This window comes from Hoplias malabaricus, chromosome X1 (genome assembly GCF_029633855.1).
Source record: "Hoplias malabaricus isolate fHopMal1 chromosome X1, fHopMal1.hap1, whole genome shotgun sequence".
Lineage (NCBI taxonomy): Eukaryota > Metazoa > Chordata > Actinopteri > Characiformes > Erythrinidae > Hoplias > Hoplias malabaricus.
In genome coordinates this window covers 14,835,558-14,849,910 of record NC_089818.1, presented here as the reverse complement: position 1 = coordinate 14,849,910, position 14,353 = coordinate 14,835,558, and the positions used below count along the sequence as shown (strand labels likewise).

The following is a 14,353-nucleotide window of genomic DNA, read 5'->3' as shown; positions in this document are numbered from 1 at the left end:
AATAATTATAATTAAGGTTTCCATACGTACTGTTAGTTTAACGCTGAACTTGCTGCTGAGAATACTGAGGGAGGAGATCATAAACTCAATCATGGCTATAACTAGCTACGAGGACACCAAGGCCCGGACCTCGGTTGTTTTTTTTTATTTTTATTTTTTCATGTTTTCCCCATCTCCCATATTTCTAGGACAGACTTTGGTCTGGATATTCGGACCTGGACCTGGCAACCCTGCTCTCAATTTGCCGGTAGAATTGCCAACCTGCTCTCACAAGACCTTTCAATTACTAACCGTCTTTGAGTGCTTTGAGTGCAGGTATATTATGCATATGTTATCGACACTGCTGCTATGACATAAACGTGAGGACTTTGTGAGGGCAAAAATGTGTGTAGCACTGCTATTCAAAACCTGTTCTTTATCTGCAGCAACGTTAGCTGAGCAGACTTTATACCCCTCATGTTATGCTACTTTGTCAGATTGTGCTACCTAGTGTGTATTTACAGGTTTAACTTACAAAATACAAAGGTAGGACTTCTTAACACGGGATAAAAACGTAATAATACAAAATGCTTTCAGCAGTTACATGTTTTATAGTAACGTTATATTTATCTTAAATCACTTTAGAAAAAAACTCAACACAGATAAAACTAGAAGTATTATATTTTGTTCATTAATTAATTAATTCATTATCTATAACCTTTATCCAGTTCAGGGTCGCGGTGGGTCCAGAGCCTACCTGGAATCATTGGGCGCAAGGCGGGAATACATCCTGGAGGGGGCGCCAGTCCTTCACAGGGCAACACACACACACACACATTCACACCTACAGACACTTTTGAGTCGACAGTCCATCTACCAACGTCTGTTTTTGGACTGTGGGAGGAAACCTACGCGGACACAGGGAGAACACACCAAACTCCTCACAGACGGTCACCCGGAGTATATTTAGTCATTTATCTAAACACGATTCCAGCATCAGTTATTTATATAAGTTGTAAATTTCTGTATCGTAATAACTTCCATCTTTAAACAGTTGTTATTAAAAGTAACGTGATATGACATAATCTATGCAGTATATTAGTACAATATAAGAACATGAACTATTTTAATTACTGCATTAATGAAAACAGTTAGTGTCCTTATGTCCCAATCCTACATGGATTACTACAGTCTGTTTATTTTAATGAGGGACTAAAGACTTAATTCCTATATATTGCCAAAGATTGTGATTATTAATAGTATTTTATGTGTTTTTTTTTAGTAATCATTAAGGAGAAGTGAGAAAAACAAAATACATATTCTGGAGTCAAAGCAGTTTATGGGAGAATGGATGGGTAACATAAATTAGAAGTCAGCATTTGAAGTTGTAAACATTGTAAACAAGCTGGTTTGCATTCCCGCAGTGTGGACCTCACTAAAATGTTAATGCTATTTAAGGCCCTGAAACTCAGCTAACATCTCTGAACTCTGAACTCTTTTCAAGGCCCCCAATGTGCTTTAAAATCTTTGCAACATTAGGGATTCGCCTACCCTCCAACTCCTCCCCCATCCCCCTTCAACCCCAATGTGTGGCATCCACCAGGACGATGCACAGCAGCCCAGCTTTGATTGGAAAGCCAGATCCTTTGATGGGTTTTAACGACTAATGCTTGAAATGTGCAAAATGAACTGCCTTGACACTGTCTCCAGATAAAATCACTTCACCGACAAGTTAACACCACATACAACAAGCAGCAACATACAAAAACAGCTGGTATAGTAATATAACACTATTAAATTGATAAATATTAGGAAGTTGAGTGCGTGTGACGCCGTGGCCATGCTGATGAGACGAGACAGGGTGAAGCAGAGAGAGCTGGGACTGAGACTCTGCATTAAATTTGGAGCGAGCTCTCTCCCAGCGGCCAGTGAATGTTTAATGCTGCTCCAGCAAACGGAGGACAGAGACCGAGAGAGAGAGAGGGAGATTGAGCGAGAGAAAGAGAGAGTCTTCATGTCTCCTCCACGTGATCCTCCCACTCTTCTGCAGCGTCTTTAAGGCAAGAGAACACCAAACTTCTTTTCATCTTTCCTCCTCGCTCCTCTCTCTGCGACTGGGAAAGAAAGAACATGCTCTGAATTTGCTCCAATGTGCATCGTTTCCATATAAAAACATACATTATATCCACTATTATATCCAGCTAAAGTAAGCAGGACAAACTGATGGCAGTGTAAAATTAGTCTCAGACTTTGACACAATGAAATTATCTAAAAATATAATGTAATAGTTTCAAATTGTAAATATACACAAGCAATATTATTTTTTTATTGAAAATGCTTTAAAAGTCCAGTGAGATCACCTTCTGCTGCTCCCACACTACTGGAAAACAGCATCAGTGCTCCTCTGTATTAAAGAACAATGCCACCCATGTAGTCAAAATTTCAGCATAATAATTATATCTGCATACTTTCTCTATAGTCTCTATATGTGTGAATAGACATTTTATTTACTGCTAGAACCCAGCAGAGGACCCATATATTTTAATAAAATAGTAATGTTTTTAGGGACTATTTTGGCTCACTACGTCCTGCATGTATCCCTCCACCATAAATCGATTTGTACCAAAAAAATCCTTTCATTCAAACAGCCTCTAGCATCAGGTGTGTATTCAAACTCGTCTCCTGTAATAACTTTCTGTGTGAACCTTTTAGAAACTTTTGACATCTGGTTCCATTCACCCCCACTGTGAACTTTGATATGTCTCAATCTAAGAACTAGAATCTGAGAAATGCAGCACTGAAGTATCCCGTCTCAACAGGGGAGTTGTGCAGAAGTGCTGGAGCAGCTGCACATGAGGTTTAGCTCAGAGGTTGTGGAGGGTATGTGAGATTGTGTTCTGTGGGGGAATAGAGGGATGGGTGATTGATAGGTGGTTGGATGAATGGGCGGAACAGATTGGAAAAAAAAATTATTACAAAAAACATACCTCTATTGGTGTTTTCAAAGCCAGGCCGCCCTATAAGCTCACTGTGCACACTGTTTAGGGCCCCACAAATTAACGAAGGCCCCCTCGTCTCCCCCTCACGTCAAGTTATTGAGAATTTGTTAGTTAGTGTATCATCAGAAGATGAAGCAAAACTATCTTTCAGGAAAGATTCTACAAGACTGCAAGTCTACAAGTTCGTCTAGAGGTTAAATTGTTAATTAATAATAGTCTACATACATAGCCACAGGAATATATTTAAAGGCGGCGTGCACTGAGGAGCTGCTCTCCATAAAGCCTCACAGTGCCACAGTATCATGAACCAAACGTTGAAGCAGAAATGTGAAAAGTGAACAAATACTGATAGTTTTATACCCTCTAGTATTCATTTAAACTTCTCCAAACACACAAGTGCACTCTAAAAGTTCCTTAATCTTCCATTCCACATTAAAAAATTATGTAGTTACCTAGTGCTTAGTGGAGTTCTTTGAAGTTTCAGTTCCATCTTAAATGCTGCCACAATATTCACACAATCACACTAACACACCAGCATATTTGAGATTTTTGTTACACCTTAAAGAGTGAAGCAGTTACAGCTGCCTGGACAAAACGAATGCCTCATTTAAGGTGGAAGAATAAATAGTTACATTTGCTTCTTTTTCCTATTCCACCTTAAATATGGTAGTTACAAAATTGCTCACAGATTTCAGGTATAAAAATGTTGCGTAGGGCCCCAGGAATGTCTGGACCGGCTTTGAGCATTTTTCTCTCTCCCCACTTTCCCCCCTGTCCTACTACTTCTCTCTCTCTCTCTCTCTCTCTCTCTCTCTCTCTCTCTCTCTCCTCTCTTCACTTCATTTTTTCTCTCTCAACCTCCTTCCCTCCTGCTCCTTATTCTCTCCATCTCTATCTCCCCCTCTTGCTTTCTGTCTTTGCTCTCTGATTCTCACCCTCCCTTTTTCTACTTTCCCCTCTCCCTCTCCTCCTTCCTCACCCCTCACTCTCACCCTCTCTCTCTTACACACTTTCCCTCTCCCCTCTCCTCCTTCTCTCTCTCTCTCTCTCTCTCTCTCTCTCTCTCTCTCTGCTCCTCATCCAAATCTCAATCACGTATGATTGCGTAGGGGGAGAGCAGCTCGCTCTCATTCAGTCTCCGCTCGTTCCTTCCTTCTCTCGTGAGTGCGTGCGTCTGGGACTCGGTAAACGGGACACTGTGCGTTTCGCGGGAGGATGCTGGTGAAGCTGAAGCTGATGGTGATGATGATGATGATGGTGAAGATGAAGCCGTCTTCTTTCTGTTCGGTTTCCCGCGGATCGCAGGATTGCTAAGGGGAAGTTACGATGGGCTGCCCGTAGTGCATGTGCTGCACAAGACCAAAGGGGAGGACGTGGAGGGAGGGAGGGGGGGCTGCATTTCTAAAGTATACACAGCTATATTAATATAGTACTCATTTGTTACATTGTAATTACCATTATTTTTGGTGTTATTACTGGACAGCGAAGAAGATGAAAATGTAGGCTCTCGTGGGGTGATAAAAAAGATACAGCACCTGGAAAACACCTGACGCGCCAGACGAGCGCGAGACTCTATTAGATTAACGAGCAAAACAAACTAACAGACAAAAACAAACAAACAGAGCGTGATGTCATGGCTGCGATCGCGAGCTCGCTGATCCGCCAGAAGCGCCAGGCGCGCGAGTCCAACAGCGAGCGGCTCTCGGCGTCCAAGCGGCGCGCGAGCCCCAGCAAAGACCCGCGCTCCCTCTGCGAGCGTCACTTCCTGGGGGTCTTCAGCAAGGTCCGCTTCTGCAGCGGCAAGAAGAGACCCGTGCGGCGGAGACCAGGTCAGACCCCCAATCATTCATTAATTTAATCATGAATAACACACACCTCCCGCACATTTTAAGCCCCTTTTTATATACTTTTGACCTCTTTTTTACCCCCACCCTAGTGACCACCCCCCAGGGTGGAGAGTTTTTCAGTCATAGATTTTTAATATTATTTTAATGTTAGAGCACACATTCCATAAGTCTCTCTTTTATTCTCTCACTCTCGTGCCTCTTTCTTTCTATACCTCTCCCGCTCTTCTTTTTCTTCTCTCTCTCTCTCTTTCTCTCTCTCTCTCTCTCTCTCTCTCTCTCTCTCTCTCTCTCTTTCTCTCTCTTCCTACAGCTGTCCTTTTCTCCTTTTCTCCTTTTCCCCTTCTCTCCCTTTTCACCATTCTATCACTCTCTCTCTCTCTCTCTCTCTCTCTCCATTCTTCCCATCACTCCCCATCTCGTTCTCCCCTCACCCCATTTCATTCTTTTTCTCTCTCTCTCTTACACACACACACACTCTCTGTCTATATCTCCCTCTCTCCTTCTTCCATTCTCTTTCCCTTTTCTCACTCTCTCCATCCGTCTACCCCCCTCCTCTTCCCTCCCCTCTTCATCCCTCCTCCTCCCCTCCTCCTCTGCTGCAGTCCACAGCTCGAGTAGATTTTGTATCACTAAAGAAAGAAGGAAAGAAAGAAGTGAAGCCCAGACCCTGGCACCTGTTCCATAGCTCCGGCGCAGCCCCCCACAGTGGAGCGCTGCCCCCTCTGCTCTGTATGACTGTACATGTCAATGTTACACGACCTGCATATGTACGTGTGATCTCCTGTAGTTTCTGACGGTTACTGACCGTAATATTGATCGTGATGGCTGATCGGTCCCGGGGTGCGCGCCTCTGTCCTGCTCGCAGTGTCTATGCCAAGTCTAAACAATGCTTATTTATTTGTTTGTTTGTTTATTTATATGTTTATTTATTTATTCAATTGTTTATTTGCTCTCAGTGTAGTGCAACAGTGTGCGAGACATAGTCAGGGACAGGTGGCACCGCAGTGCACCAGTGGTTCTATCTTTCTCTCTCTCTCTCTCACTCTCTATCTGATGAAATCTTTAATGGTTGATGTTTATCAGAGAGAGAGGGAGAGAGAGAGGGAGAGAGAGAGAGAGTGAGAGAGACAGACAGACAGACAGACCGAGAGAGCAAGATACAGAGCAGGGACGGAGACAAAGAAAAAGAGGGCAAGCGAGAAAGAGCGAGAGGGTGAGAGAGCATAGACAGAGAGGGAGAGAGAGACAGGAACAAGAGAAGGTGAAAGAGGAGGATGTATGAGAGAGAGAGAGAGAGAGAGAGAGCTCTGCTGCAGTGTGGTCAGGGGTGTGGATGGACACAGCACACTGTTGTCCTTTTTGGATCAAAGACAAAAAAATGCATCTCTTATGATGTAGGACACAGTGGAGAGAGAGAGAGAGAGCGAGAGAGAGAGAGAGAGAGAGAGAGAGAGAGAGAGAGAGAGAGAGAGAGAAAGATGAGCTATCAAGTTAGAGATACACATTCAGAGGCAGAAGCTGGGAAAATTGAAGCGAGTAGAAAGAGAGAGGGAAGAAAAAATGGGCAGAGATTGAAAAAGTGAGAAAAGAGATTGACAGAGAGCAAGAAAAGCAGAAAGGGAATGAATAGATGAAGGGATAGAAGGAAAGAGAAGAAGAGAGAGAGGCATAGCCAGAAATAAGTGAAGAGTAAAGAAAGGATGAGAAGAAGAGAAAGAGTATGAAAGACAGCTAGTGTGAGAGAGAGAGAGAGAGAGAGAGAGAGAGAGAGGCAAAGCCCCTCCAGCCCCTTCACCTTCACCACCAACCCTCCCTACACACATTATCAGTCATTTGCTTTGTTAAAGAAGAGAAGAGAAGAGCTGAGAATGTTTGTGTTAAAACCGCTGTTGTTTCTCCTTCTCCTTTTTCGTAAGATGCGCCCTCGAACCCTCCGCAGGTGTCCCGTAAGGGCGTCCGGCTCGGTCAGTACCTCAGCCTCCATCCGTGTGCTTCCGTCTGCCACCCACCACTCCATCCCAAGCCCATCCTGACCTCTTTTTTTAATTATTATTTTTTATTTTTTGCAAGTGGGTGAAAGGGAGGGCTGGGGGGAGGGCTGGGGGGAGGAAGGGAGGGAGGGGTTGGGCCAAGCTCTTGTCCGGCAGCCGTCTCTGTCTGGTCAGTCTCTGTAGTCTACGGCCGACTGTGTGTTTTCTCTCCTGTCCTCCTTTGTCTTTGTCAGTTGCACTGCAAAGAACGATATCCTAAATTAGTAAAAATCATCTTCAAACTTGTCCATGAATCTAATATTCCTCTCTATGTGTCGAAGAAGGCAAACACAAAAATGGCTTTACAATGATAAATCAGTACAAATCAGTCTTTCACAGTACACAGCAAAGCCCAGCACTTACTTACACAGTGGGAGTGTTGCGCTGGTACGTGGATCAGACACAGCAGAGGTAGTAGAGTTTTAAGCACTGTGTACACTCACTGTTCTCACTATTACACTGCCTTGTTGGTCCACCTTGTAAAGACAGAGACTTTTTCTGTTGCTGCACTGTTTGTGTTGTTGGTCATCAGTGAACACAGGACACAAGATCAAATTTCCTAGTAATATTTTAGTTCTCTTATAGTACGTATACACATCATTTCATAATGAGAAATATTAGACACATGGTCTGGATTTAAGATGGCGGCCCTTAATAAAATATCATTTGTTGCAGTGTGTCTATTTTTTCTAGTTGCTTTCTGGAGCTCCCTTTCTTGTAGGACCTTGATTTTTCTTTCATCTTTTCTGTCTGCTTCTTCATCCCCTCCCCTCCAGTTCTCGTTTGTTCTGTCCCTTCAGTACGTGATGTAATGTGGAGTTTTTTCGCCGTGAGGGGGGCAGCGGGGGGCTGGTGTGTATCGCCGTGTTTGTCTTGTTTCTCCTGTCCAGTCCAGTGGTGACCTTGGTGGTAGAGGAGATCACCATCTCATGACCATTAACACATTGTTCGTCCACATGCCGTATCCAATATGTACAAAGCCAATCCCAAAACAGTCTGGGAAAGTATGTGAATCGTGAATGAAAACAGAAAGCGAGGGTCTGTAAATCAAATTCATAATTTTCAATTTATTTGTCTCCTGTAATTATTCCCTCGTTCTGAAATTGATGCCAGCAGCACGTCCCAAAAACAGGAGGAACCTTATATTTAAAATGTAGTGAGATCCAAAAACATCTTAAACAGGGGATGCAGTAATGCTAGGGTAAAGGTCTACCCAGCACATCATGTAGAGCCCAAATGTGCAGCCCTTTATATGGCCTACAATGTCAGTGATGGGACCAGGAAGGGTTAAACTTAGGGCTGATATGTGAAGCCCACCCCGAAAGCACAAAAATTACTCTAAATTACAACAACCCACCGTGGGTCCATGTAGCACCACATATTGGCTGTCCTCATTTATCCAATATCGGTAGCCCGCCTGGGTCCACGAATAACCCTGGTACCAACCCAGATCCCCTGATCACCTTTGAATTGATTTTCTAGATTTTGTTAAAAAAAGTCTAAAAATATTTTTGTGAAATTTAAGCCCATTACATTTAAAATTGCCTAATTTTAGTCATGGGTTTTTAAATGTTTTACAATTTTTGAAGTATTATATATTACACATGTTCATAAAAAATAGCCTTAACATTATGTTACATTTAAAACATCCATCATTATGGAAGGAATATGGACACATTTTTGTTATAATACAAGTGCACTGCAAATTTTTATTCAATGCAAACATTTGGCAAACATTTCATCATAGTTCTTATCTTCAGATGATTATTTTTATTTAGTTTTTGTCTAGTTTTCATCGTGAAAAAACAGGTTGTGAAGAAATATTTCTTGTCAAGATGCGCAGCTGAAGGCTTCAGAAGACTCTCTTCAAAAATAAAAAAAAACTCAGCTTTCAAAACTTGATCAATCCATGTCGTCAATCCTCAAACCATTCCAAAGCGGAGGGAGCCCAGTGGTAAACATCCTCCTGTTCCCAACCTCTTTGGAATGTGTTGCAGGCATCAGGAATGGAAGCTGATAAAGTTAAACATTGGCTAATCCCTGCTTTCTGGTTTTTCCTGACATTCCACAAACTGTTCCAAACCTTTTCGGAATTGGGGTTTGTAAGTGTTTTGTTGATGCAATGGGGTGATATGGAACATCTCTGTAGATCAAGGCATTATGCTCAGTTCTTACTGTACATACTGTAACATATGCCTCTGAAACACAGAGAAGGACTTGGTAGGAGGTAAACAGTAGATGTCCATGCAGGGTATAAACACCATACAGCTAGTAATACTAACACCACTGAGCAAATCTTCTTCCTCACCTGCTTCCAACTTATGTATGGAGCTGTGGTTTCCATCTGTGATTTAGTATTGGATCCCCTGACGGGCTCCATCCCGTGATTGATGGCCCTCCTACCTGTTTGAGACATCTTGGTCTGGATGGATGGAGGTCATGATGAATGGCTGAACTGAGTTGAATCGGTTACCACCATGCAGATCCATAGTTCCTCCAAGGCTGAGGAAAGTCACTCCCATGGTTCCCCTCATGTAACTCTCACCCCACAGTCCCACCTCCAGTTTGGGAATTGACCTATCAATAGTCTGCTCACAAATTAAATCTTTCGGAGCAACTGTGAGTTTGGAGAGGTTCGAACATGAAGCCATAAATCCTGCATGGATTTCCTTATCCTTTCCTACTCGTAGATGCAATAACTCAAAATGCCTTCTGGTAATTTTGAGATGGACCCTAACAGTGAAGAAGAAAAGGAAGCAAACAATGATAGTAATTTGTTCTTGTCAAATTGAAGAACTACCAACCTCATAGCATAATTAGCGATACCAGCTGATAACAGTCATATTTTATGCATCCAAACCCCATGGAAACAGGTTTACATACAGCAGTTGGACAATACTCTGTGTACAACTGATTTAATCTGACACAAAAAGAACAAAGCACTAATTAACTGTAGGATACTACTGCTTTAATACAATATTGATATGTGAGCAGCCATCTTGGATTCTGAATTTGGGGTTGGTGAGGCTCTCCCGACTTTCCAAGTAGAAATTCCAACTAGTAGGAGCATTCCAGTTGAAATCTTCTACTTATAACTCAGAAATGTTGAAATCTGAGTACAAACAGATCACAGCATAAGACTTGGTCCACAAATGTAATCAATCGGCTCTGTTTAATCTAGTAAAAAAGGATAGAAGATGCTCAACCAGCTCAGATCAACAGCCTCAATTATGTTCAGGTTAGTTATGGTTTAAAATAGATAAATAAATCAGCCACAGCTATCTGTTACTAAGGATAACTTAATGTGGGACTATGCTGTACCTAAACAGTGAAGCAGACATTAGAATTGTTGCCTGTGATGAGTAAACTTATATATTTTTAACTCACAACAGCTGGCAACTTATGCATTTGTGGGCAGAGCATGGATAGGTCAATTGTACCTACTTGTCATCTTCACTAGGAAACACCAGCAGGTGATTTCCTGAGCTCCCAGCATTCTTAGCAAGTGAGGCACATGAGGTACATGAGGCACATGAGGCAAATGAGGCGACTGCAAAGAAATAAAAAACCTCACTGACAGTAGCAAGCAGTATAAGAATTTCACAGGAAGCTGGCCTTGAATGTTCAAAATACTCAAATCTGCTTGAATCTTAAGAAGCAATGCAATGCCTTTAGGGGTGCAGACTGACGTAAGATGTGGGGTGTGGGTGGGGGTCCATCTCTTTCTCTTTTCCTCCAGAGCCGCAGCTGAAAGGTATTGTGACCCGGCTGTTCAGCCAGCAGGGCTTCTACCTGCAGATGCATCCGGATGGCACCATTGATGGCAGCAAGGACGAGAACAGCGACTACAGTGAGTGCTCTTAAGCTTTTGGCATGATAAAAACATCAATGATAATCAAGTAAGAGGCTGTAAGGCAATGTAACTCTTCAATATTTTTTTATTTTTTTTTAAATTACATTGGATTTGAGCCTGGTGCTGAGTCAAGTAAATATCTGATCAGGTGCTGTTGCCAGGAAAGGTGGTAGAATAGGGATATTAGCCAGCGTGCTAGCTACTAGTTTAGCTTAATTGCAAACTACACCTAAAATGGAGGAGAGTGGCAGAAAAGGGATATTAGCCAGTTGGCTAGCTACTTGGTTACTGGGCTTGCAAATAGCTCTAAAATAGAAGCAAATGTTGGAATATGGAAATTAGCCATACTATATATATATATATATATAGTATGTATATATATATAATATATAATATATATATACTAACTTCCAAACAGCACCAAATGGAGGATCCATTCTCATCCAGACTTGTTCCTACATGTTTCTGTCTCTATAGCATAGTGGGTATTGCTTCCCTGTGCTAAGGAGGTGAAAGGGTTTGATTCCCCAAGTAATCACACTAAAATTACATTCTCTGGACCAAAATTACAGCTTCAAAATCATTGTGATGCTCCCCTGATCTGTAATTTGGAGGATAGAGTCTCTGTCATACAGCAGAGCTTACTTAGTGTTCCTTTACGTGTATAAGTCCATAGCTCAGAGATTTGTCAAAGAACTTTTGACCAAGCTCATGGCTTTTGTTTTGAATGACTAACTTGCTCACTTCAGTCTGGTAACTGAGCTGAAAGCAGGTAAGAACATTATTGTCTTGACGCAAATTAGCTCGGAGACATGCAGAGTGCTGAGTGGAGAGCTGAGTGCTTTTGAAGAGTCAGTGAAAGCAAAAAGAGCCGAACCCTCTCAGCGAGACTGTCAGGTTCTCTGCTAGGGAGCTTTCCGTGACTCATCTTCCCTCGGAGGAATCGCGTGTCTAACCTCTAGCCTCTTGCTTCGAGAACTGCATTGAAGAAGGAGGGATACTCAAGCACTGGCTTTGAGGTACAGTGCCCCAAGAATAGACAGAAGGAAGACAAGGGTCTTTAGGGACTCAGTTTCAAAGAGAAAAGACTGGGTTTTCATTAGTAGTGGTCCTTGCGATGAGAAACAGGCCATTCATCACAGTTCCACAGTTCCACAGAGAGAGAGAGAGAGAGAGAGAGAGAGAGAGTAAGGAACTCCCCTGAGAACACTGACAGGGCACAACCTTCACACCAATAACATTTGCACCATTGAGGATTAAGCTCCATCCCTTGAGCTGTTTCACCACAGACAAACACTTCCCTCCGTGGACCAGCTCTGTGACAAATGAACTGTTCCCTCTCAGAGTCATGCAGGGGATTCTAGTTATCCCAACACGTTCTGGGCTTTGAATTATTAGTCGAACCCTGCTATGTAACACTGATATAACCATGTTATAGTAGATGTGTTATGTCCCAGTGTCAGAGGTCAGTACCACCTGATAATCAAATCAAATCAAATCAAATTTATTTATATAGCGCTTTTCACAACTGATGTTGTCACAAAGCAGCTTCACAGAATTCCAGTAAGACAAGATTTGACATGAAATGTAAAGACAAATGTAAAACCCTCAAGTGAGCAAGCCAGGGGCGACAGTGGCAAGGAAAAACTCCCCCAGCTGAGGAAGAAACCTTGGGAGGAACCAAGGCTCACAAGGGGTGACCCATCCTCCTCTGGTCAATCTACTGGTGATGATAGTTAGTAGTCCATGAGAACTTCAGTGTAGGGACAGCTTCAAGGCACTTGGTGGTTGCTGGAGCGTGGGCAGCTGGTCTGAAGAGTGGAGGAGGATCTCGACAGTCATCCATCAGTGTCCAGACAGACAGGTGGGCAGTCGTTTACTCGGAAAGATGTAAAGGGATGGAATTAGTTTTGAACTGTTTTGTGTTTGTAAAGTAGAAAATATGAAAATTTCCAGAGTGTGGCTAATGACTCCGGCAGATCTGACTATGACAGCATTAACTAAAAGGAGAGAACCAGGAGGACACACAGACACGGGAGCATCCTGAAACACTGGCATCCCTCCGCTCCACCGTCAACAAACCTGAGTGATCGCGAGAAGCGGCGGGACGACAGCACCAGCGTCTCAGTATACTATAATTCCCTGTGTCCATGGACCCCCCGGATCTGCCGCCTTTATCTATGGGGGAGCATTAGCTACCAAATGATAAACTAAACAAATGAGTTTTTAGCCTACATTTGAAGATTGCGACTGTGTCTGAGTCCTGAACATTTTTTGGAAGATCATTCCAGAGTTGGGGGGCTTAATAAGAAAAGGCTCTTCCCCCAGCTGAGGCCTTCTGAATTCTGGGAACATTTAAAAATCCAGTATTCTGTGATCTGAGTGAACGTGGAGGCTCATAATAGGAAATTGTATCTTGAAGATATTCAGGAGCAAGCCCATGTAGAGCTTTATATGTTAATAACAAAATTTTGTAGTCAATGCGGAATTTAACAGGCAGCCAATGAAGTGATGATAAAACTGGGCTGATATGTTTAAATTTTCTAGTTTTAGTGAGGACCCTAGCTGCAGCATTTTGAACTAGTTGAAGTTTTCTTAAATTGCTGCTGGTGCATCCTGACAGTAGTGCGTTACAGTAGTCAAGCCTTGAAGTAATAAAGGCATGTACTAATGTTTCTGCGTCCTGGAGGGATAAGGCATTTCTAATCTTAGCAATATTGCGAAGATGTAAAAAAGCTGTCCTAGTGATACTACCTATGTGTTGATCAAATGATAAATCCGGGTCAATTATGACACCAAGATTTTTTGCTGCTGAACCAGGTTTAACTGGAAAGTTAGCTAGATCTAAAATTAAATCTGATAATTTATTTCTTGTCACTTTTGGACCCAAAAGCAGGACCTCTGTTTTGTTGCTGTTTAGAAGGAGGAAGTTATGCAACATCCAGCCTTTCACGTCTTTTACACAGTCCTCTATTTTCTTTAATCTGTGTTTGTCATCGGGCTTGGCTGAAATATACAATTGTGTGTCGTCTGCGTAACAGTGAAAGTTAATGTCATGGTTTCTTATAACTGTGCCTAGCGGTAACATGTATAATGTAAATAATAATGGTCCTAAAATAGAGCCTTGTGGAATTCCAAATCTTACTTTAGAATAATTTGAATTTAGATTGTTTACTTTTACGAATTGATAACGTTCCGTTAAGTAAGATTTGAACCATAATAGGGCTGTCCCTGTGATTCCAACCATGTTTTCTAACCTTTCTATGAGAATATTGTGGTCTATTGTATCGAAGGCTGCGCTTAGGTCAAGAAGCACCAACAGGGATACGTGGCCTTGATCAGAGGCAAGAAGAACATCATTTGTTATCTTGACTAGAGCTGTCTCTGTACTATGATGTTGCCTGAATCCAGATTGGAATTTTTCATATATATGATTCTTATGTAGATATGAACTAAGTTGTTGGGCCACAGCTCTTTCTAAGATCTTAGACAGAAATGGCAAATTAGAAATAGGCCTGTAATTAGACAGTGTACTAGCATCAAGATTTGGTTTCTTGATCATAGGTTTAATAACTGCTAGTTTAAAAGCTTTGGGTACATGGCCCAGACTAAGCGATGAGTTTACTATAGTTAAAAGAGGATCAA

At 42.3% G+C, this 14,353-nt stretch overlaps 1 protein-coding gene across 2 annotated transcripts in view; it reads left to right on the top strand.

Annotated features, from left to right (window-relative positions):
• The first annotated feature begins 4,349 nt into the window (after positions 1-4,349).
• The window catches only part of LOC136676086 (fibroblast growth factor 12), a 33,717-nt gene continuing 23,713 nt past the window's right edge, over positions 4,350-14,353 (top strand). The window contains exons 1-3 of one of the 2 annotated variants that reach the window (XM_066652941.1): positions 4,350-4,807; positions 6,742-6,789; positions 10,595-10,705. In XM_066652941.1, coding sequence (XP_066509038.1) covers positions 4,612-4,807; positions 6,742-6,789; positions 10,595-10,705 — 355 coding nt within the window. In that variant the 5' untranslated portion in view covers positions 4,350-4,611. The remainder of the gene's footprint in view (positions 4,808-6,741; positions 6,790-10,594; positions 10,706-14,353) is intronic. The other variant, XM_066652942.1, reaches the window with a different exon arrangement.